Source organism: Triplophysa dalaica, chromosome 4 (genome assembly GCF_015846415.1).
Source record: "Triplophysa dalaica isolate WHDGS20190420 chromosome 4, ASM1584641v1, whole genome shotgun sequence".
NCBI classification, from domain to species: Eukaryota; Metazoa; Chordata; class Actinopteri; order Cypriniformes; family Nemacheilidae; genus Triplophysa; species Triplophysa dalaica.
Genome location: NC_079545.1, coordinates 18,439,739 through 18,465,275, shown reverse-complemented (window position 1 = coordinate 18,465,275; position 25,537 = coordinate 18,439,739). Strand labels below are relative to the sequence as shown.

General features: G+C 38.2%; 2 protein-coding genes across 2 annotated transcripts in view; both read right to left on the bottom strand.

The window, feature by feature from the left end:
* The window catches only part of nsmfb (NMDA receptor synaptonuclear signaling and neuronal migration factor b), a 28,956-nt gene extending 14,565 nt beyond the window's left edge, over window positions 1–14,391 (bottom strand). Inside the window, exons 1-6 of the mRNA XM_056747158.1 lie at window positions 14,134–14,391; window positions 7,218–7,279; window positions 6,257–6,931; window positions 6,101–6,173; window positions 5,100–5,105; window positions 2,637–2,705 (exon numbers count right to left, since the gene is read on the bottom strand). Of these exons, the coding sequence (XP_056603136.1) occupies window positions 2,637–2,705; window positions 5,100–5,105; window positions 6,101–6,173; window positions 6,257–6,931; window positions 7,218–7,279; window positions 14,134–14,204 (956 nt within the window). The 5' untranslated portion in view covers window positions 14,205–14,391. The remainder of the gene's footprint in view (window positions 1–2,636; window positions 2,706–5,099; window positions 5,106–6,100; window positions 6,174–6,256; window positions 6,932–7,217; window positions 7,280–14,133) is intronic.
* Window positions 14,392–16,058: 1,667 nt separating this feature from the next.
* Window positions 16,059–17,269, bottom strand: LOC130420077 (leukotriene B4 receptor 1). Its single transcript, XM_056747157.1, has one exon. It carries the CDS (start codon window positions 17,267–17,269, stop codon window positions 16,379–16,381), a length of 891 nt encoding a protein of 296 aa, XP_056603135.1. The 3' UTR covers window positions 16,059–16,378.
* Window positions 17,270–25,537: the final 8,268 nt, after the last annotated feature.

The following is a 25,537-nucleotide window of genomic DNA, read 5'->3' as shown; positions in this document are numbered from 1 at the left end:
TTATGCAAAGAATATAAATTAGACGTTTCTCAAGAACCACAGTCGTCCAATGGGCAGCATGGAAATAACTCATTCTGACAAACAGCTAATCAGGTCTGAATGATATATTGGAGTTGTTCTCAACTGGTAGGTCGTGGGTCAGATCTGAGAATGTCACAGAAATATGGAAATGAAAAATATTCTTCTTCATAATAGGACATAAACATGATTTAACTAGAACTTTTACAAGGGAGGAGAAAAAACTCTATTGTAGTTTGGCAAAGAATTATCTGTCACTTGCTAGGGGTGTTACATTTTTTGGAGTCGATTTCCTATTCCTGGTTTGGGTATCGAAAGAATAGATTCCAAGAATTGATTTCTAGCTGTTGTTTTCGAACCTGCTCAATTCCCTGTTTTACCAGAGATCTTTATAAATTATTTCACATTTATTGTTTTTTGTTCCTATAAAAATTGCAATTCCAATGTATCACTAATAATATCATTAATACTCTAATTTACTAGATGTGTCCAATATAAAGCACAGGTCAAATTACATGATTAACGGTTTTTAAAGTTATTCAGCAGTGTACACAAAAGTACTTGAGGAATATAGATAGACAGATCGATAATCAGTAAATTGTTTTAAAAATATCTTTAACGTTAATTATCTCAGCTGTTTAATCAAAATGATGCATTTTTGAAGAAACCTACCCAAATCTACGGAGTAATAAAAAACGAACAAATGAATGAACGGTTTCTTTTGTTTAAAATCTGAGACTCTGTTCTTTCATTTGACATATTGTTTGTCAATATATTCTTTACAGAAAATTTACAGTGAGCCATTAAAATGTTAAAAAATATTTAACACTTTAATAATGTAAACAGTAAAATGTTAAAAAACGCTGGCGTAGGCTGGCAACTTTTTTTTAAAGAGGCTGGCGGCGAATGAGTTAATGGAATTGACTCTCGATTCTCAACGCCTTGGAATCGATTATTTTTGGAATCGATTCCCATCCCTACTTGGTACAAGATTGCCGGATTGTAGGATGCCAAAATGGACAGGTTGCATTAATGAAATCAAAACTGCAAAGAAAGAAAATGGTACTGTATCTAGACAACAGCACTTTTGTGTGTCCCTTTGATTGCCAAAATTATTATTATTATTATTACCAATACATTTCAATGTTTTAAGGATATTTTTGTATTGGGTCATCATTTGATGTTTAATGTACATTATACCTGGATTTTTTCAGGTCTTATTTGCTTAATGTCCTGGTTTAGTACATGCTCCTTTCTTCAAATAAAGAAACTGCACATTAAACACACTCTCGTCTGAATATAAAGATTTTTTACCAGTTATGTATAATTATACATCCAACCTGATCTCACAGGAATTTGTACAGATTTTATTTATATGATGTGAATCGCACAAAAACGTATGATTAATAGAAAAAAACAATACTGAAACCCCCCAGCCCTAAACATAATGCCAGCGAGAAATAAAATCGTACTAAAACATACAAATAAGATACGAATTAGCCACTTCATAAAATATTTGTCTCACAGGATGAATCCATAAGGAAGAAACATCACAGATAAGATCTATTTCTGATAAACATCAATGAGATGAAATGGAGTCTTATGTGTCTCAGATATCTTTCTGAGAAAAAAAGCCAGAAATCTTGCATATTTCTCCATTACAGTTTCATACGCGATCTCAACAGTATGACAAAGAGAGCTTAGATTTGCAAAGTCTCCAATGAAAAGTTAATCAAGGTAAATGATTATTGAAGATTTTAACAAACTAAAACATTTATCAACAAATGAACCTAAATCCTGATTATTTTACTTATCCACTCTACATTCACTTTACAGTCCATACTCTCAGTGTGTTTGGACAATTGTTTGATTTTCCATTTTTATTTCTCCAATAAAGCAACATCTTAGACGAAACACAACCGAATCCCATGAGATATAGAGCAACATCTGACCAATAAAATTGGGTAAACAGGCATAACATTTTGTTTTTCAGTATTGTCATAGACATTTTTTTAAAATATAAAGTTAAATCTCATATCTCGCCTCTCGGTTTACATTCCGTGCACTGTGCACTCATTCTCTCTAGCAATTCAGAATTTTGTTGACATTTTGATGATAGAGCTGCCAGCGAGTCAATTAGAAGGTGTGTTTGAATATGAAAGCCAGCTCAGGCAGGCAGAATCAAATGTGCAGTAGAGTTATTCATCACGTGTATGGTGTCAGCGTGTCGCGTGACACTTGACTGAAAAAAAAACAGGAGGTGTTCATTTGTCAGCTCTATCGACTGACACCCTTCAGGAATTGCACCACGAGTTCAATATCTTGATTGGCCTATTGATCTGAACAATCGAACAGACTTGCACTCAGGTGCTTGGTATGTTTTTGACGGTTCAGATCAATAAACCTAACATCACGGGTCTACTTATAGGTTACCTACACTATAACCCAAAAGTAAAAATAGCTCATACTAGATCTGGAAAATCTCTTCATGTGAAATATTCCATATCAAATATGCACTGATTGGCCAAGTAAGGCGAGTCCTTGCGCCTATGATGGGCAGTAGACACTATGAAATGTGTATAGCCGGGAGACAGGACAATGTGGGCATTCGATAGTACCTCTCCATCAGTGCGGTGGCTTCTTGCTCTCTTTTCCTCCTCTTTCTCTCTGCAATTCCATGAAATGCCCTGCTGGGACCGGTCACAACGTTATAGGCTGTGGGTGTATGTGGGTGTGTATACTGTGTGTGCGCACAGGGAAGAACAGAGCAAGGGAACAATCTAGAGTTGCTCAAGCCAAAAGGTTTAGATCAGCCACAGGTCAATTAGACACAACCACACTTACAAATACACACTAAACACTACAACCACGGGGAGGTCAAGTGTAATAGAAACTCATTCACCAACCAGCACAGAAGATAAGTAGGCCTATACAAACACCTATAAAAACTATTTCATCCTCTGTGTGTGAGTGTAACCCTGCATCATATGTAGCGTGTATCTAATTCTACTGATTTTGACAGGGTGACAGAAGATATAGCCTTCATTATTGACAGCTGTTAAATCGACTCTTGTCCTCAACAAATGAGGGTAATATAAGACCAGAGGCCAAATTCCGACAGTGTTTGTCTGTCTTTGTGAGTCAGCGCGTGTGAATGTGTTTGTGATGAAAATCTGTGCTTGAAATCTGTAAGAAACATGACAGATTGGTGACAGTCTTGAAACACTGTGTGCGATATGAGTGATTTTTCTGGGGTACACCCAGGCTATATTTCGCATGTAATATTAAACGTGGTGGTGGTAATAATTACTTAATCCCTTTTGAACAAGTTCCCATTGCCCTCATGTGTAAAACAAATCAAGATTTTAAGGTTGTAAGCATAATTTATGTTAAAATGTTGCATTTGAAAGAAGTAAAAACAAACTGTTCTTACAAAACTGTTGAAAATGTATTTAGCTTTAAACAATGTTTAACTTTGTGTTTCGAGTCAGATCCGTGGGTGTGGCTTGATGGTTTAGACTGAATACTTGCCGTTTCCAGTCTTACCCTAACTCTAACCATATAAACTACCTATACTTCTTAAACTTGGCAAAAAACACGGATACGTGATGACTTCAGACTATAATCACCAAATATTTAGTGAGAGCCGTATGACTAAGTCCCTTTGAGGAAGCTGTGGCACATGCCAGCCATGTTTCCAATGCCAACAGGCAGCTATTTCAATCATGCAAGACTAAAGTCCTATGTGCTTAAACGGGGGAAGAAAGATTCCTCAAAAGTCTCATTTTAAAATTACAATTTAATATCAAGTTTCTGACCATTAATTAGACCTGATATTAACTGCACCATAACCTTTGTTTCTTAAGTTCAAATTGCACTTAATAACATTACGTTTTTCAGGGTTGCTTAACTTAGCAAGCACTTCGTAAGACTATGTATAGAGCCCCTCGAAAAAAGAATTGCCAGTCATTATCAACTGATTGGCTCTTGTTATAGGAAGGCAGGACTTCCTTCATTGTAGCATGTTGAGCATCGCATTTCTCCCCGGTCATGGAAATAGCAGTGCCGCATCTTGTTAATATCTTTAATAGCTCAGTTACAAAACTAAGCACACTGCCTAAATACGGTTTCAGGGGTAACCGCATTAACACGTTATCTGGCCCAAACTCTAATGTAATTAAATACACTTAATATACAATAAATATTCATATTAATTCATGTTAATATAAAATATATTGATATAACCAAACACAGACCGAAAGTTCAATTCGGGCCAGTTACCAACGAAACTGTCTATAGAGAGCATTTAAGCCACTGACAACTAATGTACTGTTAAGACAAATGTTTATACTAAATATACTAAATATAACTAAATTAAGAAAATTCCCAATATTAATTAAATCACTTAAATCAAAATGTAAATAATTAATAATAATAATTACTTTACGCAACTTTCATACTTATGAAATATTAGCTACCGGTACACATCAAAATCTATAGCCTTGACCTCCGGCTATTTGTATGCAAGTTTCTTTTTTAGTTGGAATGATGCTTTAGATGGCAGTTTCCTATGTAGGCAGTGAGATACAAAGATTACAGATATTAACAAGATGGCACAGTTCTCTGGGGGCGGGAGGCTTTACAGAGTGTTGTGAACTTTTGCGTATGCACAGGAGGTGTACCGTACAAAACAAAATGTACCGTAAACTTGATGTCAGGTTTAACATTTGTCTAAAATGTGTTGTTTTGTATTGTGAACTTAGGAAGCGATTTTAGAAATATCATTCTAACTTATTTTTTAACTTGGTCTTGTATGACTAAAATAGCTGCCCAGAGTTGTTGCAAATATGGCCGCCAAGTGGGGTGACTTCACTAAAAAGGATTTTGGTAAGAGAACAGCTTTTGGAACACAGCTTGTGAATGTTGTTTGAGACAGGGTTCCTTCATACCTTCAAACACTCTGTCCAATGCTGGTGTAGTGAGAGGTTTACACAGGACAGGAAAAATGCAGCAGTACAGAGGAGCAGAGGGTGGGGATGAGGTGAAGTGCTGACTCTTGGGCCAGTGTAAAAGATACTTACGATATTCTTTAAACCGGAGAAGCATATACGAAAAAATAGGGAGACAAAAACAAGTACTTTAGCCATCACATCATGGTATTAAGTGAAATAGTTGCTCAAGAAAGCTAAAGCATCTTCTATCAGCTGCCATAAAAATTTCACCAAGTGCTTCATCACTCTCTAATACAGTCAATTATCACTAAAAATGACAGTTATACAGCCAACAATGAAGGACAGCAAAAACACTGACATTTCACACAAACTCAAAAAAGGTTACAACGTGAAAGTGTCAATTAGAAGTCAGTAAAGAGCAGCAAATAAGCAAATCCGGAGTAAAGTGAATTAAGTAGCGCAGGAGATAGAAATTGATTCTAACAGAGGGAGACAGGTGGTTGTGGAGGTGAAATGGCAGAAAAATTGACGCCAGATGAGGGAGGGCATCGCGAGGTTGAGGAGGAAACATGCATGTCAGCTGGAGGGAGGTGGACTGAACCCCAGTGGGGGGCTCAACTGGTGGGCTCTGTGATTAAGACTTCTGCCAGACAGGTGATAATTATGAAGTCAGACTGAACAAGACTGTTGACACAGAGAATAATGAACCTCAAATCCGGCTGACTGAACAGCTGAAGGAGAGGAAGAGAATGATAGAGGAGGAAAAAGAGACATAAAAATAGAAAAGAAGGAGAGAAAGAAATAACAAAAGAAATAGATAAAAAAACAAAGATAGAAAAAAACTGATGAGGAAAGAAGAGGAGAAAAAGAGAAAGACATAGAAAGGCGAAACAGAAAAATAAAGATAGAAAATGATCAATCACAGAAAAATGTAAAAGAAGAGATAGAGAAACAAACATAGAGGGAGAGAAAGAAATTGAAAAAATAAAAAAATATATAAAAGAACACCTCCTGCCCTCCCATACATGAGTCTAAAGAAACCTAAATTACATGTTTGCTTAATAAACCACCCCTTCTCCAGAAGAAACTGAAGATGAGCGCTCATGTCATGAATTCCCGTGTGTACTCACGCTTGCATCGTGGTGGTCGCAGTCTGGAAGCTGAACATGTTCTCTTTAGGGAACCAACTGTTGGAATGATCCTCTGCAAACAAACAGAGTTCAAAAAGATATGAGTAAACCAAACAAACAACCATTTACACAAAAGAAAGGTGTAAATCTCCTCACCTCTGTCCTCAGAAGAAACTCTGTCTTCACTGTACATCCTCTCAAGCTTCCTATGATGTTTGCCACCATCATGAGGTGAGGTCTCCAGGTCCAGCGAACGCTGGCTCTGACAGTGTGGCCGAATGCAGGCCACGCAATCTGGGGTGCAGTCCTCCCTTGACCTACTCCTTCTAGATCCCCAATCCCGGATGTTATGCGCATTCCCTGAGCTCTGCAACGGTTGCGTCGGAGGAGCGTGGCCGCAGTGATGCTGGTGGGTGTGGCTACTGTTTCCACCATGATGGCTTCCTCGATGATGGCTGCCACGTGGAGCGTTGGCTCGCTGTGGCTCTGTGGTCCTTTTAAGCACTTCCAGTTCCAAGCTCTCCTCGCTTCCCTGACCGCCAAGCATATCTCCCTCTCTGGTAATAGTGTAGACACGGGCTGGTTTCAAAGAGTTCTCTATGCACCTGTGATGCTTCTGGTCCTCAGAAGAGAGACTGCGTTCTACAGAAAGACGCCGTTTGGACGTTGTGGCAAGAGGAGCAGACTGGCTGCTTGGCTGAAGCTCTTCTTGACTGGGCTCGACTATGAGAGTGTTACGGGAGTATGGCTTGAGGCTGTCGTTGTTGTTTAGTCGGCTGATGTCTGGAGAGTCCGTGTCTTGACCAATGAATGTGTCAGATAGCAAATGGGCTGTAGAAGAAGAGTGGGAGAGACAGAACAAGGAAAAACACATTTTTCTTAGTACAGTGTATTCAACGTGGCTTGGCAACAGGGAGTAGGCTGCCAATGAAGCTCTTTTCTAATTACCAATTAAATAAAGCCTGCCTGTGAAGGTCTGGAGGGGAGGAGAGCAAAACTAAAATGGCTGATGACAAAGTCAAACAGAGGAGTGAGTGGTACGTGGTGGAATTAATGGCAAATGGCAACTTTTTGGACAGTGGCCTACTGGGAAGTAGAAAAGTGAAATGGACCTAACCTGATCCGTTGCGGTTCTCAGGGTGCGCGTGAGAAAGGCAATCTCCAAATGCACGGGCTGCTCTGCAGAGAGACAAACAGAAAATCAAATTAATTTTTTTTTTAAAAATATGGTATAAATTTAAAATTACAGAAAAAAGACATTGACAAGAAAAACATAATTGTACGTGAAAAAATATTACTAAATGTTTCTGCTGCCTCAGCTGCCAAATTTCTTTTTTGTTCTACAGTGTAGCTATTCACACAACTTTCGAGGTGCATCCAGGTTAAAATTAACCATAACCATAAAAATTCTAAACAGCTTGGGTGATTCATGCCTTCATATAAAAATGTACTATAATGCTTTATAATTGGACCGCATTTTTCACCTGAACACTATGTACTGCACAGTACATGAGGTTTTTTAAATTTAACAGTATTCTCACAACAAGAAAACCTCACAAGTGAAAATGACAGCACATTAGTGTTCAATGTCATAAGATATGGGCTGCAATTAAAATGGGGTCATCAACCCCCTCTCTCAAATGCTATCAGAAAAAACAAGTCAAACATCCTATGCTATGACTTCTAGTGGGTAATGAAGTGTAATGCCTGAAGTGCAGTTCCCTTTTTACGAGTACGTGTGAGATAATGCACAGTGCACATTTTTCGCAGTAATTATCTTAACCACCAGGTGGCAACGTGTCCTGGGAGCATAGATTAAATGTAATAGAAGAAAACCTGAACCATGTAGTCCCGGAGAGGTATTGCAATATGTAGTAAAGCAGATAATTAAATCTAGATGTGTACTGAAAGCATTAAGTGCTGGACATGCGGAGGGTGTACAGCTGTGCTTTTGAGAACACAACCCCCATAAGACTCCCTGTTGTAGAAAGGGAGGGCATTATAGCTCTGAGTGAACAGACGGGAGGATGATAGTGATCAGCCGGGAAGATGAGTTTGGGGAATAAGTTATATAGAAGAGAAAAAGGCTTGTTGATGTGGTCAATAATAACAAGCTAAATTCAGAGATTGCACTGTCCTAGATTACACTAGCAGACCCTTCTCTCGTCTAACCAAAAAAAAATCTTTATGGAATGTGTATGTCTTTCAAAAATGCAGCTGTTTGGTTTTTATATGGTAAATAAAAACAGATTCATTGTCAACTCATTTCCAATAATCTTTACAATCCGCATGAATAATTTATAGAAATAATTAACATAAAGAGCTGTCAAATTCCATTATGACTCTACATAAGAACTGTGCAAAAGACGAACACAGTCCTGTGTGGCCCACCAAGAATACTCCTAATGCACCCTAATTACTTTCATCCACTGGGAGAGTACACAAACTAGCATGGACAAATGACTAATCGTACCCAACCTACACCAGTGTTTTGCTCACTCTGTCTTTAATTTAGTCATAGCGAATGATAATAAAGATTTCCCACACAAGTTCTTCTAGTAGAATGAACAAACCCTCTCTCTGCCTCACACACGCATGCAAACACACACATTGTTAAATAAAACAGTAAAAACAAGAATGTCAATATACAATGAGTTCTCTTTAAGGCTCACCTCCATCCTGTCTAAAAATGTGCATGTTACTCAAAAACCCAGAGATGAACTAACAATTTAGCATCCCCACCAACACATCCCCACAGAGAAACACGAACCCATAATCCGCATGCTGGGGAAACTGAGAAATCTCCACACATCGCACGGGATGCTAGGAAATGGGATTAATGTGATGTTGGAGTAGCCGTGCTTTCTCCGACGACACGCTGAATAATTAAATACTAGCCAGCATGTGTGTTTCGCTCTCTCTCCTCACTTAACAAACTCTTACAACAGATGGGAAGAGTGATGCAGAGTGGAATCATCCCATCACAGGCGTATCATTCCCTCTCTCTCTCTCTCTCTCTCTCTGTCTGTCTGTCTCTCTGCAGTGACGGGTCAATCAAAATCATAAGAGTTGCAGGGAATGAAATGCGAATGCATATGCCCGTAATAAGTAAAGGATGGGGGAGTGATACATCACATCACATCTGACCTTTAGGGTGAACCATTGAACCTTAAACCCTCTGTGATTGCTCTGTTTCTTTGGCTTGCCTTTTTGAAATTCAGTTCTGCAAGAATAGCTCTGGCATAAGTGCAGGCGCAAGAAATTACCCCGTATTAACATGAGGATGGCTTACTGTTCTTTTCTTTAACTAGAAATCGAGGACTCAGATGAAAAACAAGCAAAAGCTGCTCCGTCATAGCAAATTACAACATGAATAATACATAACGAGACCCACTGTAGGGTATCGGAGGCCCAAATCTCTCTCAAGAATTTAAATTAGATATAAATGTTTATACTTTTTACATTTGATATTTTTCTTAAACATAAAATGCACAGTACACAGACATACATTACTGTATGTAAATGAATTGCAATAAATCGTTTGACAGCCCTAAAAAATAAAGACACTTACTTTATTTAAGATGCTGATGCTACTACGTGGCATGCAGTAGATAAAAATGAACAAATACCTTTTCCACAGACACACTATCATCCGCCAGTTTGAGGATACATTTACGCATCAGGGAGCATCTCACATGTTTTCAGTCATGTGACAAAATAAAAGGGGGAAGGGTAAGAAAGATTGAAGAAACACAGAAGAGCAGGACAAGGGAAGAGTGGCACAGATAAGGGAAATAACTGAACAGAGAGTGTATGAACGGAGAGAAGCATATGAAACATACAGTATTACTTAAAGCAGATGCTTTAACCAGGCTGTGGACTGCTGGATGAGATGTGGACAGAGTGACTTAGAAGAACAGTTCAACAGAGACACAGATGCAAAAACAATACAAATAAAACGCTTTCCTGTAGCTCAACAAGTAGTGCAGGTACATAATTCTTGTAATGTCAAGGTCACGGGTTAAATTCTCAGAGAATTTCCCTATTGATAGGATGTAAAGTTGTTTTGGATAAAACCGTCTGCCAAATGCATACAGTAAATATAAAACAAACTTGGTCACAAATACACACAGATTGAAAACAGACTAAGCCCAAAGAGTGAGAGAAAGGAGATGCGCACATGATGTTTCCACCCTACAGCTTTTTTTCATACACTGCTGTTTTTCTGTCTGTCCCCACACATTCAAAAGCAGGACCAATGCTTTTGCCTTGGGTGACTCTGACTTCAGCAGACTCACACGAATTTAGTAAAAAGCAAGCCCAATTTGTTCCACAGTTTCTCAGCGTGCATTAAGCCGACCACTGTATGTGAGACGTGACCCTTCCTCCAGCATTCTTTTTCCATCCTCCTGCTCACAATCTCAAGCTGAACTTAAAAGACGTTGTGTCTCTTTGCCAATTTGATTTCAGTTTATACTTCAATCTTTATCTCACACGGTTCCTGCGGCCAGCTGAGAGTTTTTGTCATTGACAGCTACAGTTGGATTTATGCAGGCTTGTAGTGTGAACTAAACACTGAGTCACAGTCATCGTTGAAAATTCTCAACATCTGCCGTTGGCATTCAGCTTTTGAAATCTCCTCATTATTCATTTATTATCACTTAAAAGAGACTTGCAAGTCTCTAGACACACTATAGCAATCGCTTCAAAATATTTTAGACCAAAATCTTTAAGGGATCAAAATCTGATCCATTTTTGGGAACTTTCAGAACTCAAAACACACTCCACAATTTTTTTTGCGTTCAGCAACTTGGCCTGTTTAGCTAGAGTGCTATAAATAGAAAAGCAGGAGAGATACTACAACTATTCATCACCACCAGGAGGATATAGTACATTATTCCTAAATGTTGTGCTGCTCCCAGGTGTGGGCTAACATCTTTGCATTCCAAATTATCCCAATGTTGTATTTAATAAGGTATCACATCAATCCGACCTTCACATATTGTGCTGCACATTGTTTTGTGAATTTGTAAAGCAGGGTTTTATATTGCAAGAAGCTGGACCAGGAATATTGGATCAAACGGAAACCTATAAGCTTTGTAAAATGTATTTTTTGGGTTGAACACAGAGAAAGATATTTGGACGGCTGCTTATAACCAAAGAGAACCCCATTAACTACCATAGTAGGAAAAATGACAATGGTTGTCAATAGTGCCAAAGAACTGTTTCCTGTCCTGCATTCTTCTTTTCTGCTCAACAGAACAAAATCCTTTAAAAAATCCTGCTTTGGTAGTCAATGGGGTCCAGGAACTGTTTGGTTAGAAGCATTCTTCCAAATGACTTTCTCTGTGTTTCATCGGGAAAACATTTTTGGAACTACTCGAAGGTAAGAAAATAATGACAGAATTTGTATTTTTGTGTGAACGATCCCTTTAAGCATTGTGACTTATTGAATACGCAATCATGACATTTGTATCTTAAACGTACAGTGACAAAAAATGAATAAAAGCACAAACAGACCAACATCACATCATGTCGTTTTACAGAGCCAACACATACGTGGTTTCACATAATCTGGGCCTCCCTCCAGTACAACTGCAGGTGGTCTCATCTTCCAATTAGACCATTTACAGATCAGACTGTGAAACAGTGAGGCAGCTCATAGACTACACAGTATAGCTTACTGCACAATTTTAATTGGCTTGGTCTGTCACTGCAGCCTGGTTTTCACTTTCTCTTCTTGTCCTTAAATGAGGGGAAACGTTAAGGCTGAAAGTGCAGAGGGACAGAGTCCTTAAGTCAACACAGCCATTAAAACAGGTCAATGTTCTTCTCACTTTTATCTTATTACTAGTATGTCTTTAATATGACCTTGTTACACCTTAAACACGATAATACTATAATCTTGAGTATGTTATTGTAACTGTAAAATGAAAAAAAAAAATATTTATGTAATATTCTCAACAATTAAAATGCAATATAACAATTAATATTAGAAAATGCCCTTAATGGTCGTATATTTTTAATATTTTGTTTCTAGAATGTTCTGTTCTTTTCTGTTCTGTTCTGTTGACAAATTTGATTTTTTTTCATAATAATTAGCACTAAAACCTATTTTTGCATGTGAGAGTGTAAAATGTATCACTGGCTATCGGATTTTTAATGATAGGGAGATGAATCGCAACACCAGATATATTGTTAGTGCAAAAGTTCAGGTGCCAAGATGAATAAAGAAGAACACTGAATACAAATGCGTAGCCTATAAACATGCTGTGGTTCTGAGTCAATACTCATACAGTAAGTAGATTTTCCTTCTCTCATCAGACGAAAATATAAACAAGACTTTCTATATGTTGATGAAAACATTTTATGCAGAATAGATTCCAAATTGCACTCAACCTTGATTAAAAATTAGCATTTCATTTCATCAAATCATCCCTTCAATCTTACTTTACAAGATTGGAAATTTGAAATGCATCTAGAGCCGTCTAGAATTGAGAAAAAAATTGTTCTGTGAATTTAAATGACAGCGCAGTGTACATCAACTTGAAGTCAGCTCAAGCCATGTAAAGCTCCCCTGAGGTCTTTGTAATACAGTCCAGACTATATATAAACTTGGTGTAAATGCATCTTACACAACCATGACCCACCTGAGAGAACTATTACGACTAGGTTACATCAGCAGCAGATGGAGAGGACATAAACCAACATTTTTTCATGTCCAGAGTTTTTTTCACTGTCAGTTCAACTGAAAATTAATTAACTATGACTTGTAAAGCATCACCCAGAAAAACAGATGAATTATAAAGTTTGGATGAATACTGTAAAAGTCACATTTGCCCACCAATTTTCACTGTTGTGCAGATTAGTCTAAAGTATGATGTTATTGTGAAAAATTGGTTGTCATCATGCATTTAACTTGTTAAAGGTCACTGCACGTGGTGTGGGTGAGATGAATCAGTGAGCGAGTGTGATTTGAGTGTGCGAATGACACCGACCGACTTAATAAATGAGGTGATAAGCCAGCGATGGCTGATATGATTGAATAAGTGAGAATAGTGTAATTGAAAAAGGTAGTGAGAAAAGGGAGTGCATGAGAGTTGCGATCTAAATAAATTAGTCAGGGATTCACTTAAGTGAGTTAACAGAATGACAGGTCACTGCCAACCTGCCAAGTGCAAAAGTACACAAGCAGGAGGAGTGTAACAGAATATTTCAAACACCAACATTAGTTCAGGCCACCTGAGACTTGGATATTCACTTTAATTTGTGCCACATGCACTAAATGTGTAAAAGATTTGTCATTTATGTTCACCTCTAAAACAGTATTTGGAGAGTAGAACAAGGGAGTGTAAATGCTATGTCCGATTGCTTTTGCCCATTTCTTGGTAAAACACAAGGGTGAAGTAGCTACGCGACAATGATCGCGAGAGGAGACTATAAACATCCAAACAAATCGTCATCGCCTGTGAAAATCGCAGCTGCACACACAAGGGGTTTGGATGTAAACTATAAAGATGGAAGGTAAACAAAAATACCAAAATAAAAACCCAAAATGATATTTAAAATGACAGATTATAAAATGCTGAAAATGCATGCGTAACACAACTGTTGCGAATCACAAAATCTTTAAAATAGACTTCAATATAAATGATACTAATACACAGAATATCTTCTTAATATCCTCTGGAGAGACGAATTAAGATTTCTACACATTATGGGGACAAACAGTGCAAATCCGATTTTATGGCTTTTTTAATTTTGGGTAGTTTTTTAATAAAAGCGGTAGTTAAATAAACCTTTTGCATGCATAAATTGAATACAGATCGTGCCGTAATTAACATAGTCGCATCTCTGAAAGGTTGTGTTTTTAATCCGACATTTAAATTCAATTAAAGGTTATACGAACAGTGAGATATGGTAACATTTCTGTCAGTTCTGTTTAGTTTTGGACTGCAACATCACACTATCTAGTGTAGCAGTGCTGTATGATACGCAGCTCAGTCTTTCCGTTCTGTGCTGCAGACACTCACCTAACTTTTGCGGCAACGGAAGAAATGGCATCGTTCCTTAAATTCTTCTTCTTGGACACGGCAGTTCCCATACTGTAATGGAAACGACCGAGGTGTAAAACAGCTCATTCCACTCGTCGCATCTATAATGGAGGAGAGAAATGCACAACGCAAACGAATCATCCGCTTATTGGCCAACTGTCTTCTCCTTGATTCAAAGTGCTCCGTGTGCTGCTCATGTTTAGGAATGAGATGTCCAGCATAATGTTACTACATCAAGTGTGCGGTCGGGTCTGTCGTGAACTGAGTTTAGAGAGCGCGCTGCCAGAGTGCCGCGCGCGCTTTCTCTCTCTCTCTCTCTCTCTCTCTCTCACTCACTCTATCACATGCACACGCACACATACATAGACCTGCCTATTATTGATTTATTATTCGACATTATATGGAAACGTGATATTTTAGGGAAAAAATGTCCTTCTGTGTTGCCCTTTTCAGCAGGCTTGGAAAATAACAAAATAAATATATTGTACAATATAAATAGCAGATTTCTTATTAGGGTACAGTTTTTCATGATTGATTAAACACATTTCTTGAAATTATCACTCCTTTTCTCAATACACAAATCCATAACTCCAATTTTCATGTCAAAGTGAAGCTATATTCTCAAAACCATTCAAACTTGCTGAAACCCCTCGCTGAACTTTTCCCCCGACATGACACAAGCCCTCAAAATTGCTCACACTAAAACATAGTCTTGGTGAGATCAATTCAAATCACTATTTCTTACCTCTTATTGAGATTGAAGAACTTTTTAGTGTTCATTAGAATACAACATAAAAGAGTGCAAAAAGAGCAAAATGCAACAATGAGCTTTAGGAAACGAAAATAAAACATTACACTGCTATAAAGAAATCTTTCAAGACAAGAAAAGTTACAGTAAAAAACAAAGAACAATATGAATGGTTCATGCAACACAAAACAGTTTACAACTGCACATAACATTTACTATCCAAAGTGACTTACAGAGAAGATAACGGAAACGATACCGCGAAGTGATTAAGGCCATGTAAATATATGGCATCCTCTGCACCTTTGGCCCAATTTTATATAGCAGCTTTCTTTACGTAATTAGTCGTCACTAAATTCTGCAAAAATACAGAACAGGTAAAAAAGGCTACAAATACAAATTTGTAAAATTGACAATCACAAATATCAGGGTGTGCACGTGCTACAGTTTACTGGATACAGAATAGTCAAATTTCTCTCATACAAACTGTGTACTGTAATTATACCGTATGTTGAAGCAGTATAAAGGCCAATAGATGATTCTAGGGTGCACAATTACTTGCGGTTCAAGAGTATGTAAGTCTAGTTTAGTTATTTGTTGTCATGTCTAATGTTGTATATAGTCTAGTCCAGTTTAGGGTAGTGAGTCTATGTTCCTGTTCCTACCCTTGCTGTTATGTTTTGTTACCCGCTCGTGGGTTTCTGTTTCTGTTTCGCGTTTATTTTTGTTATTAAAGTCCTTGTTACCCTTTACCCACTGTCTGCAATTGGGTCCTCTGTTCCTGTTCTCGTGTCTGCATCCGTATTATAACATCTAGGGCACCTTTGACCAGCTTTTAATTCTCCTTACAGTATTATGGTAGTCAATCATGTACCAGAAATGTCAGTAACTTACAATTTACTAACATAACAAAGTCATTTTGGTCTGGAACAGCTTGGTGGTGGGGTAATTCATGACAGAATTTTGGGTGGAGATTGTCTTTAAAACTGTAAGCATAGCATTATTTTTCCAGTTACATTTATTCAAAAGCAATCATTTTTTTAAGAATTTGTGTATCATAAATAGTTGGACTCATTTCAATTAAATATGATTTTAATAAACCTGTGGGTATGTTTAGGGTCTAAAGAGACCATTTATTATAACAACAACACCAGTAATAATAATGACAATAATAATAATAGAAATGATTTAGACAGGAAATTACAGCAATAGAGATGGAAAGTTCCCTTATTGAGCAGTGCACTATTCAAGAGATTAATATCTACCTCAGCATTACCACATTTCATTACCCAAGTGATGACTGATTTTAACTTCGGCTTCTGAGATAAGAAATATGACGTTTTTATTCTACAGAAAAATCTCTTGTTAGAACACATCAAAATACTAAATACAATTTGAAATGTATTTGTGTACTTCCCAGTTTTACATTGAGAGAAATTAGCAAATTCAACCAGATATAACTTTAGACATGTGAGGCATTTACTCATTCGGATTTGTATCGTGTGAATGGCTTGAATGCGCTTTATCTCTGCATCGTAGTGTTCGGGCTGAGAAGGCATAAAGAAAAGGGTTCATGCAACTGTTCATAAAGAAAAGAGCCCCAGTTACATCGTTGCTGTCATCTAAATTATTTGGCACTGCTATTTGGACTATGTTGTTGATCATACAGGGAGTGCTGAATATAAAGAAAGTCACAACAATTCTCACTGCCAGTTTTGTCAACCTGTGACTGTTGAAAGAAGACGACTGACTTATACGTTTATGGAGTCGAAGGTAGAAGCAGACGAGGCATGTTAAAGGTAAAAAAAACAGCACAACAGTCTCCATTAGTATGATCGCAATTTTTTCTTGATGATTCCTGTAGGCTGGATAACATTGCATCTTCTTTTTAATCTGACCAGCCGTTCTATAAATGAGTGCATAAGAGCCCAAAATGCCACTTAATATCCAAATCCCACAAATAAGTCCATTTTCACCACGTCTTCCAAGCTTAGCCCACCGCTGCGAATACAGAACCTGTAGGTACCTCTGGACACTCATCAGGGTCAAGCAAAACACGCTGCTGTACAGACTCCAGTACACAACGTAGGAGAAAAACTTGCACAGACCTTGGCCAAAACTCCAACCGTTCAGGAGAGCATAGATCCACAGAGGAAGAAAGATCAGACTCAGCAGATCAGAGACAGCCAGACTCATCATCAATTTTGGAGTGAAGCTTCCCTCCTTTAAATGTTGGACGAGCATTACCAGCACTGCCACATTACCTGGTACACCCAGCGCACAACAGACTCCCAGAACAGTGCTGGTGGTTAGCACACCCGCTGAAGTAAAGACAGAACTGTTGGAAACGGTCAGGTTCTCCATTGTCATCTCGCAGTTGCTAATGTGAATGTGAAGCTTGATGTGTGTTGAGCGAGATAGGCTGAGGAAGTATAGTCTCAGGAAGTAAACCTTGGTACGGTGACAGATCATCTTGAATCCAGACAAAAGAGTATTGTGGTTTTACTTTTCAGTTGAATGATATTCAAATATATTTAACCTCCTGTGTGTTTTAGTTGCTAAGGCATACCTGCGTTTCCAAAGTACACTGCAATGCATGAACGTTGAACATATTATGGGAAGAAACAACTGACTGAACAGGAAATATCAGAACAAACAGGAAAGACATCACTGCTGTTAACTGTTCTGTAAGTGTGAATGAGCATTGGGGATGAGAAAGTGTGAAAGTATTTCTACTTCAAACTAAATGATAGTTGAAGTAGTGCAGTTGATAGCATGCAGTTAATATATACTACACTAGTACAACACACTGTAAGACTTTGCTGTAGTTTTGCAGCAGGTTTGCCACTAAATAACTGTAGATTTAATTTACAATTTTGTTTTAAACATAAACTATCCTAGTTCCAAGAATAAATGTCTTGGGTCAATTTTCTTGTTATGTAAATGTACAGAATAGTAATTTAAGACATTTTGAATAGTTGTACTGGAAAACAAGACAAAAATGCTAAGAAGGAATGTCATTTTTTGCAGTGTTTCTGTGCTAATGCCAGTAATTAGAAGACCAGTCTCCTCTTGCTCATTTTGAAGTGCTTTAATTTGAATTAAAGTAAAGTTTAATTCAAATTGGTAACAGTACTCATGGGAAAGTAGTATTAAGTAGTTATTAAATTTACAGTAAGTTATTGGCAAAGGTCCTGCAAAACTACAGGAACGTATAACCTTGACATCCAATCATACCTTTATGTCTAAAAACTAATGGCAGTGTCGAAAGCTTTCCTTTACTTGAAAAAAATTCAGAAACTCTAAAAAAAGATTTTCCTTGAGGTCAGGGCAGTTAAAATTTTGTTGCAGAACCATCCTCACTGTAGTATGTCTTGCATTTTGTGAACTGTGCACATGCTGAGTCTTTACAGTACATCATGTCATCATTTTAATAGGACCATCTAGATGGAAGTTGCTCTTATCTGATTTACTGTGTAGCTTCCTCTAGCACACAGAGACCTGGAACTGAAAAAGTTCCATTGCACTACTGATATCAATCAGTGAGATGAGTCAATCAGTTTGACTCAAACTTTTGGCTTGCTTGTATTATATTCTACATAAATGTGCTATAAGGGGATTTCTAAATCAAAAACGTACCACTTTAACTTCCTGATGCTGAAGCTGACCAAAAAACCCTGGATGGACTAGATGGAGCCAGTGAAGGTGCACATTCATTTTGGCCGGAACAGATTTTACTGCATTGCACAGAGTATGCATAATGTACAGTACTCATGCATCTATAGCATCTCTAAAAACTATTTTCGAATACCCAAGTAAGGTTGAGCTACATTTTTCTATCTACAGGAACTGTAAGGGATCTATGGTTTTCCTAAATTCTTCAAAGAGAAAGTTATGACAGAGAAATGTTATGGCATGAAACTAGACAGTCCTAAATTGTAAGACAATCTGACACAATAACTTTACTACACGGCACAGCTGATTGGTTCCTTCCATATCAGCAGCCAATGAGCTTGCTGTTCCGTTTAAATCTTGGCTAGTGATTGTCGATGCAGTTCGTAGTTTAAAAAATGAGCAACCGTATAACAAGATAAATAAGTTTAAGTTAGCAGTCTTGCATTGCATGCTTGAGCTAATATTAAGCTATTGGCTGCAGGATTTACCCATCTGCGTTTATACAGCTCGAGCAACAAAAAGTCTAGAACACGTATCGCTCAGACGTACATAACTATCGTCTTGGTTACGTCTGTAACCTCAGTTCCCTGATGGAGGGAACAAGACGTTGTGTCGAGAACGAAAGATGGGGTTCGCCCTTGAAAACCAATCAACACTGACTACTACAGAAAAGGCCAATGAAATTTGACGAATGAAAAATGCCGGTCTCTGCCCCCGGATGTCCGGTGTAAAAGGAAGCCGGCGTGCAGCATTCATTTACCTCTTGTTCTGAAGAGCCTGAGAGCCTCTCACGACTGCAGCAGAATACGATACGTGTTTGTGGCATGAGGGACACAACGTCTCGTTCCCCCCATCAGGGAACTGAGGTTACATACGTAACCAAGACGTTCCCTTTCTGTCGGTCTCTCGACGTTGTGTCGAGAACGACAGATGGGGTTACCTATGGAAAACGGCACAACGCTGTATCGTGTCACGATCTCTAGCGAAGCGACGATAACAGGCCTGGGAGTATCATCTCGAAGCTTTCATGAAACTGTAACCTTCCAGTGTGTTGGTCGTGGGAAGGTATATAGTGGACATAGGTATGGTCTCATCCATGGAGGAGAAGACATGGAACGTGCGGACTGAGTAGTTAAGCGCGAGGTGGAGGTCCACCTGGGGAAGCTCATGGGTTACCAGGAGTGGGAACCATTGTCATGAGGATACATCAGACGGAACAGCCCACGGAGGGGGTGTTACAGACGTCCGGTAGCTCTAGGTCCGGTTAGAGCTATCTGTGATAGTTTATATGGTGTCCCGGCCTAAGGTGGAAGGCTGTTCTGCCCAGCTAACCCCCTGGGGGTGTTTGTTTAGTGATGGATCGAATGCCTGTTCTTAACCAGTGTTTGAGTAAGAAGGAAGGTTGATGAGATACCTGTTCTTAGCCATATGTTTGGGTAAAAAGAGAGGTAGATAGCACATGCCCAGACACTCGAAGCAGCTATCGTGTCCATCCCCCTCCTGGATGAGGGTACCGCACCGCCGAGGCACCCAGGGGAAGGTCGCTGCAGGTAGGGACGAACCGCTGCTCTACGTCGTAGATCCTGCAATGTAGAAGAAGAATTCGTTGAATTCGTTTTGTTCGTAGTCATTAGCGAAGGCTCTGAAGAACAAAAGATAAAAAATGAATGCTGCACGCCGGCTTCCTTTTATACTGGACATCCGGGGGCGGAGACCGGCATGCAAATTTCATTCACCAAATTGCATTGGCCTTTTCTATAGTAGTCAGAGTTTATTGGTTCTCAAGGGCGAACCCCATCTGTCGTTCTCGACACAACGGCGAGAGACCGACAGAAAGGGAATTTATGTTAGAACAAGCTTAATTAATAAACTTTCTCTGAAGTTTGTATTTTCTACTGGTGTACAGCCTGTCCTAGGAACCAAAGTTGTTTTCCACACAGAGTGATGTAACTGTTGCACAGGAAGACAAATTGATGAATGCTCACATGCCATTTCTCAATTCCGATAACGCAAAGAACGGACTTGTGTTCTCGTGTGGACCGGATTTGTGAGGCAGCCTCGGAAGAATGAACTTGGATGGACGCACCTCAGTGACTTCTGGGACCTCAAGCGGGTTCCGTATGCACCCAAGGCTACATTCAATGCATCCTTGATATAGAGAACAGACTTTGACGGCCTGTTTTGATTGATGACCATAGGCCATCTTAGGCCATAAGAGTTAAGTTGGGGGGCGTTTCTGTTTCTTGGCCTGCATTGTTCATTCTGTGTCTCCTGCTTTGATGGGGGTTTATTCATATATGTTATATGTGCAGAAGCAGCATTCCTCATATGCACACAGCAGCATGTATCCCTGCGGTGGAGCAAAATCCGTACTTGATCCGCTGCAGAAGCGTAGCAGATCAATTCCGCCAAGACCAAATATATTTATATGTCATGAACAGTACCATTCTAAACCTGAGAGTTGTCATGACAGAACATCTTTTGTTGTTTATCAGAACGGAGAAAATATTCACAATTTGCATCCCCACAATGTAGGGCAAACTAGTACACACTCACAAAAAGCACAACAATCAAGCCAAATAAAATGGTCTGAAGTTTCTCTGCACTGTAAATTTTCACTGTGTCAGGTATGTCTCTTGGTTTACAATGTGCCATGGGAATGAAAAACTGAGGATAACTTAGTTATTATGAGCGACTTGTTTTTAAATCAGATTACAATGCAAACTTGTGTAATTTAATCAACAGGGTGCAGTATGACTTTGTATAGGAGCAGAACATTGGCATGGCAGGAGACTTTCAGATGCAATGTATCTTATCTTGTCATCCTAAACGATTTTCTTATCGAGCAAACACAATTGATTGATATGCATGTCAATAGCCATTTGAAGGGTGATCTGTTCGTTTGTATGACCGTAATGATCACTCTTGCGTGATTGGACAGCGAGAAGCACATGTGAGGGTTCGGCCAGAAGAGTGGATCACATATACTGTAAAAATGCATAACAGAAGAGACATGAAAAAGTCAGATTGATATTGAAAGTGAAGTATAGAGGAAGAGAGGAGGAGTAAACGAATGGCCAGCAAATAACAAGAAGTCTGTTAATTTGGTGGTAGGAAGGTTAATCAAATCAGTTTTCTGTTCTGTTGTGGAGAAACTTACAGAATTATGTCTACATATTCAATGCCAGTCAAACGTTTTTGCTTCTCAGAACCGCAAAAAGTTTCAATTAAAGTTGTTTTATAGACAAATATAAATTATATATTTATATACATTTTTTGCTTACAGAAAAACCATCCAGCATGTATTGGAACTTTGTTTGGAAAACATTCCAGGTGTACAAATAATGAGGCTAGATTAGGGAATGCCAAACAGGGAGCACATTTCCAATAAAGGCCAAAGTGGCAACTTTGAAGAATCTAACATGTAAGTAAAGTTTAATGAAAAAGTTAATGTTAAATTAAAAACTGTGTCTATCCATCCTGTCCACCCAATTACATTAGTTTCTATCAAACAGTCCTTTAAAATGTACAGTTCTTGAGAAATGTGACGGTCTTCACCAAAATCTATAAATCTAGTTTTGCAATGCTTAGTAAGCATTTTTATCTCACAACATCTTGGTATGATTAAAATATTTACATATGATTCTCTCAGTTTTCTCTGAGGCGTCTGCCTAAAATCCTCTATTGGCTGATTCTGAATCGGTGACCTAAATATATTCAGCAGACTGCTAGAAAGACATTAGGTAGAATAGGTAAGGTAAAATAACAGGTGAGGAAGAAAAAGGCCACAGCTGGCTGGGTTTCAGAGCCATCTTGATTGTTAAAATTGGTCTGTAGACCAACAACATTAAGGCAAAGCTGAGACATTATGCACTGACTTGAATCGTCAATATCTCCCTGCATGCATAACTAACGAAAATTTTTACACATCAAATGAAAACCTGAGTTAAATTTAAGAACAAAAAGCATATACCTCCTGCTAAAGGTTCAATTTCACATTCCACATTATAATTGTGAGAATTTGGGTTTTGCCTGTGTCCCATACACATTATGTGAAATGTATTGCAATGGTTATTGTTCACAACCATATTGTGAGAAATGTATTTCAATGAATATTGTTCTTGAATTATGTCTAACCTTACTTGAGTTCAAGCGCTGACCAAGTTAACAGAATGTTCAGAACAAGGAACTAACCAACATTAATACTAATGAACTTATAAGGAGCTCTAAGAACAAAGATCTAACCCACGTGAATAATATTCATAGTTTCAATGACATATTTACTTCCTCTTTTCTGAATACAAATATGGGAACTATTTTCAATAAACTTTGGACTCTGATTGAACTGCACATCTCTGTGTCTGTGTCATCCTTGGTCTCCTGGATCCAGAAACTCTGAAGGTTCAATCGACTCGACTCTTCAATTTAATCAAACTTAGATTTAGGGGACAAATAAGTAATAATCTTACAATAACCAATAATAAATGTACAATTCTTACATAAAACGTTAACCAAAACATCTTCTGCAAACCATTACAGCTATGCTAACCACATACAGTACTAACATAATAATGATGTCTGCCTGAAAAATCAGAGATTCGGATTTCACACAAAAAGACACACAGACACTTATAAGATCAAGTCCCAGAAGTGCAGGGATCACAGAGATAGACAGCGAGATTAGAGACAAGCAGGCCATCTGTATGCGAAGTGTCTGAAGAGAGATTGTGGAACTTTGTGAACTTCCCAGCCACAGTATTCATCACATTTCACACACAGACCTGTTGTGATAGATCACGCTTCTCAGAAATGTCGATAAGAAACGGCCAAGATGCTGAGATGTGTTTTAACACCTCCCACATTCTCAGGGTCATCAGACATGGGCCACGTCTCAACTTGTGAGGCAGGTCTGGTCATGGCTCTGTGAGGAGAGCATCATGATTTTTCAATTCCCAACGTGGGAGCCGCGTGCTAATGATGCAAGCGACTTCAGTAGTTCAGAATACACCATTATGTTATGCTTATTCATTGGAGGAACCTGAATAGAATCTACATTTGTCTTCATGTTTAATATAGAAACAGCAGGCAGAGCTCTTTTAAAACATGTCACTTATGAATCTAGTTTTGTGTTCTAGTTGGTAACCCCTCGAGGCATGCCTGCAGCTTTGACTCACTGAGAGAAAGCTAACATTTTATTACTGATAAACACAGCGCCAATAGTAAAGGCAACACTACATTTTTCGCTGTGTGTGTGTGTGTCCTGCGTGGGCTTTCACGTGTTTTCAGAGCTGTTTTTAGGAATTGAGGTAACTGGTGACGCAAATCATGAGGATTTATCTCCGCCTGCCCACCTTCTCACCAAAAAATCAGTGCATATAAATAGCAGGCTCGTCTTAGTGCTATTATTACCCGCAAACCTCATCCCAGAGCTCAACGCGTGGATTGATCCGGCTGTCTCCTCCTGAGAAGCAATGGGAGGGCTGCAAGAGGTCAGGCTGCTCTTTTTAATTGCACGCGTCACTGCTTAGGTCAGATGAGATATTTGACGTGAACAGTCAGTTTAATTGCACTGTTCTTTTGAGGTGACATATGAATCATGATAAATGTCTGAATTTTGGAAAGGATCATTGAACATTTAACTAGCAATTGAATGACAAAACAGACACTTTAGCTTAGGTAGAAGGTATTAAAGCTGGCATAACAGGTTTTTATCAAGACTTCACATTTTTACTAGTGAAAAAAAATAGCAGTTGTCATCAGTAGAAATTCTATTCTTGGTGTCAAGAATTAAAATTTTCACTAGTAAAAATGTAATTGTTGATATCAAAAATTCATGTCCTAAGAATGATTTAAAGCTAATTTGACATGCCATAGAAATACTATGTAATACCCTCAACTCGTTTTTTGACAAATTGACCATATTGTAAAGAAGTCAGAAATCATGAAACACTATTGCAGGGTCACATTAAAGCAATAGCAGTGAAGAACGAGTTAATTGGGATCTTTCATCAGCACTCTTTGAGCACTTCTCGTCCAATCAAATTCAAGCATAATGAGGTTTTAAAAACTAAGAGGCAATCTCTGACACTTTCCAGTGCACTCTTAAAAATAATTGCTTTAAAAATATTGCTTCACAATACCATAGAATAACCTTTTTTGTATCAATGGTTTCATAAAGAGTCTTTGACATCTGCAGAACCTTTCTGTTTCATAAAAGGTTCTTTGTGGTGAAAAAAGGAGAAAGGAAGAGATGGTTCTTTAAAGATCCTTTGACTTAATAGTTTCTTTGTGGAACCAAAAATGTTTTTTAAGAGTGAATGGCTATATTATGTAATGATATATGCTTTGATATATATAACTGAATGAATCATAGTGTTTAAGCAAAAAAAAGTACAATGACCAAAGGTTAGCTGATCTAATATGAACTTGAAAAAAAATTGACATTCTGTCTCTCTTGTCCTGTAAATATGTGTAGGTCTAATGCAACAACACTTTCACAGATTTGAAAGTTAGAATTCAAAAATACTTTAAAATATTGATCCACGATAGACTATGATTCACTCACTACCTCCTTGGAGTCTTCACCCACATACCCTCAGCTGGATTATGTTCAAATAATTTCTCACCACATTTAATTTTTACACTTCTTGGGCGCCAATAATTAGATAAAATAAAACCAGCAGATGTGAGAAACTAAATCTGCCTAAAATTAGAAAATTAATAAGATGTTGACCTGTTGTGTGATTTCTTATCAGCAAATTCCTATAAAACTAGTTGAATGGATAATTGTACCTTATTTATTTCTCAATTTTAAACCTAATCTTTTTTTGATCCTTGCATTTGAAGTTCAAGCTCAAAGTTACATTCACATACAGAACAAATGTACACTACACTCCTAAAATAAAGGTGCTTAAAAGGTTCTGCACAGCGATGCCATAGAAGAACCATTTTTGGTTACACAAC

Excerpts from the sequence above, each read along its gene's own strand:
- LOC130420077 (XM_056747157.1), bottom strand. The coding sequence starts at position 17,269 with ATGACAATGGAGAACCTGACCGTTTCCAACAGTTCTGTCTTTACTTCA.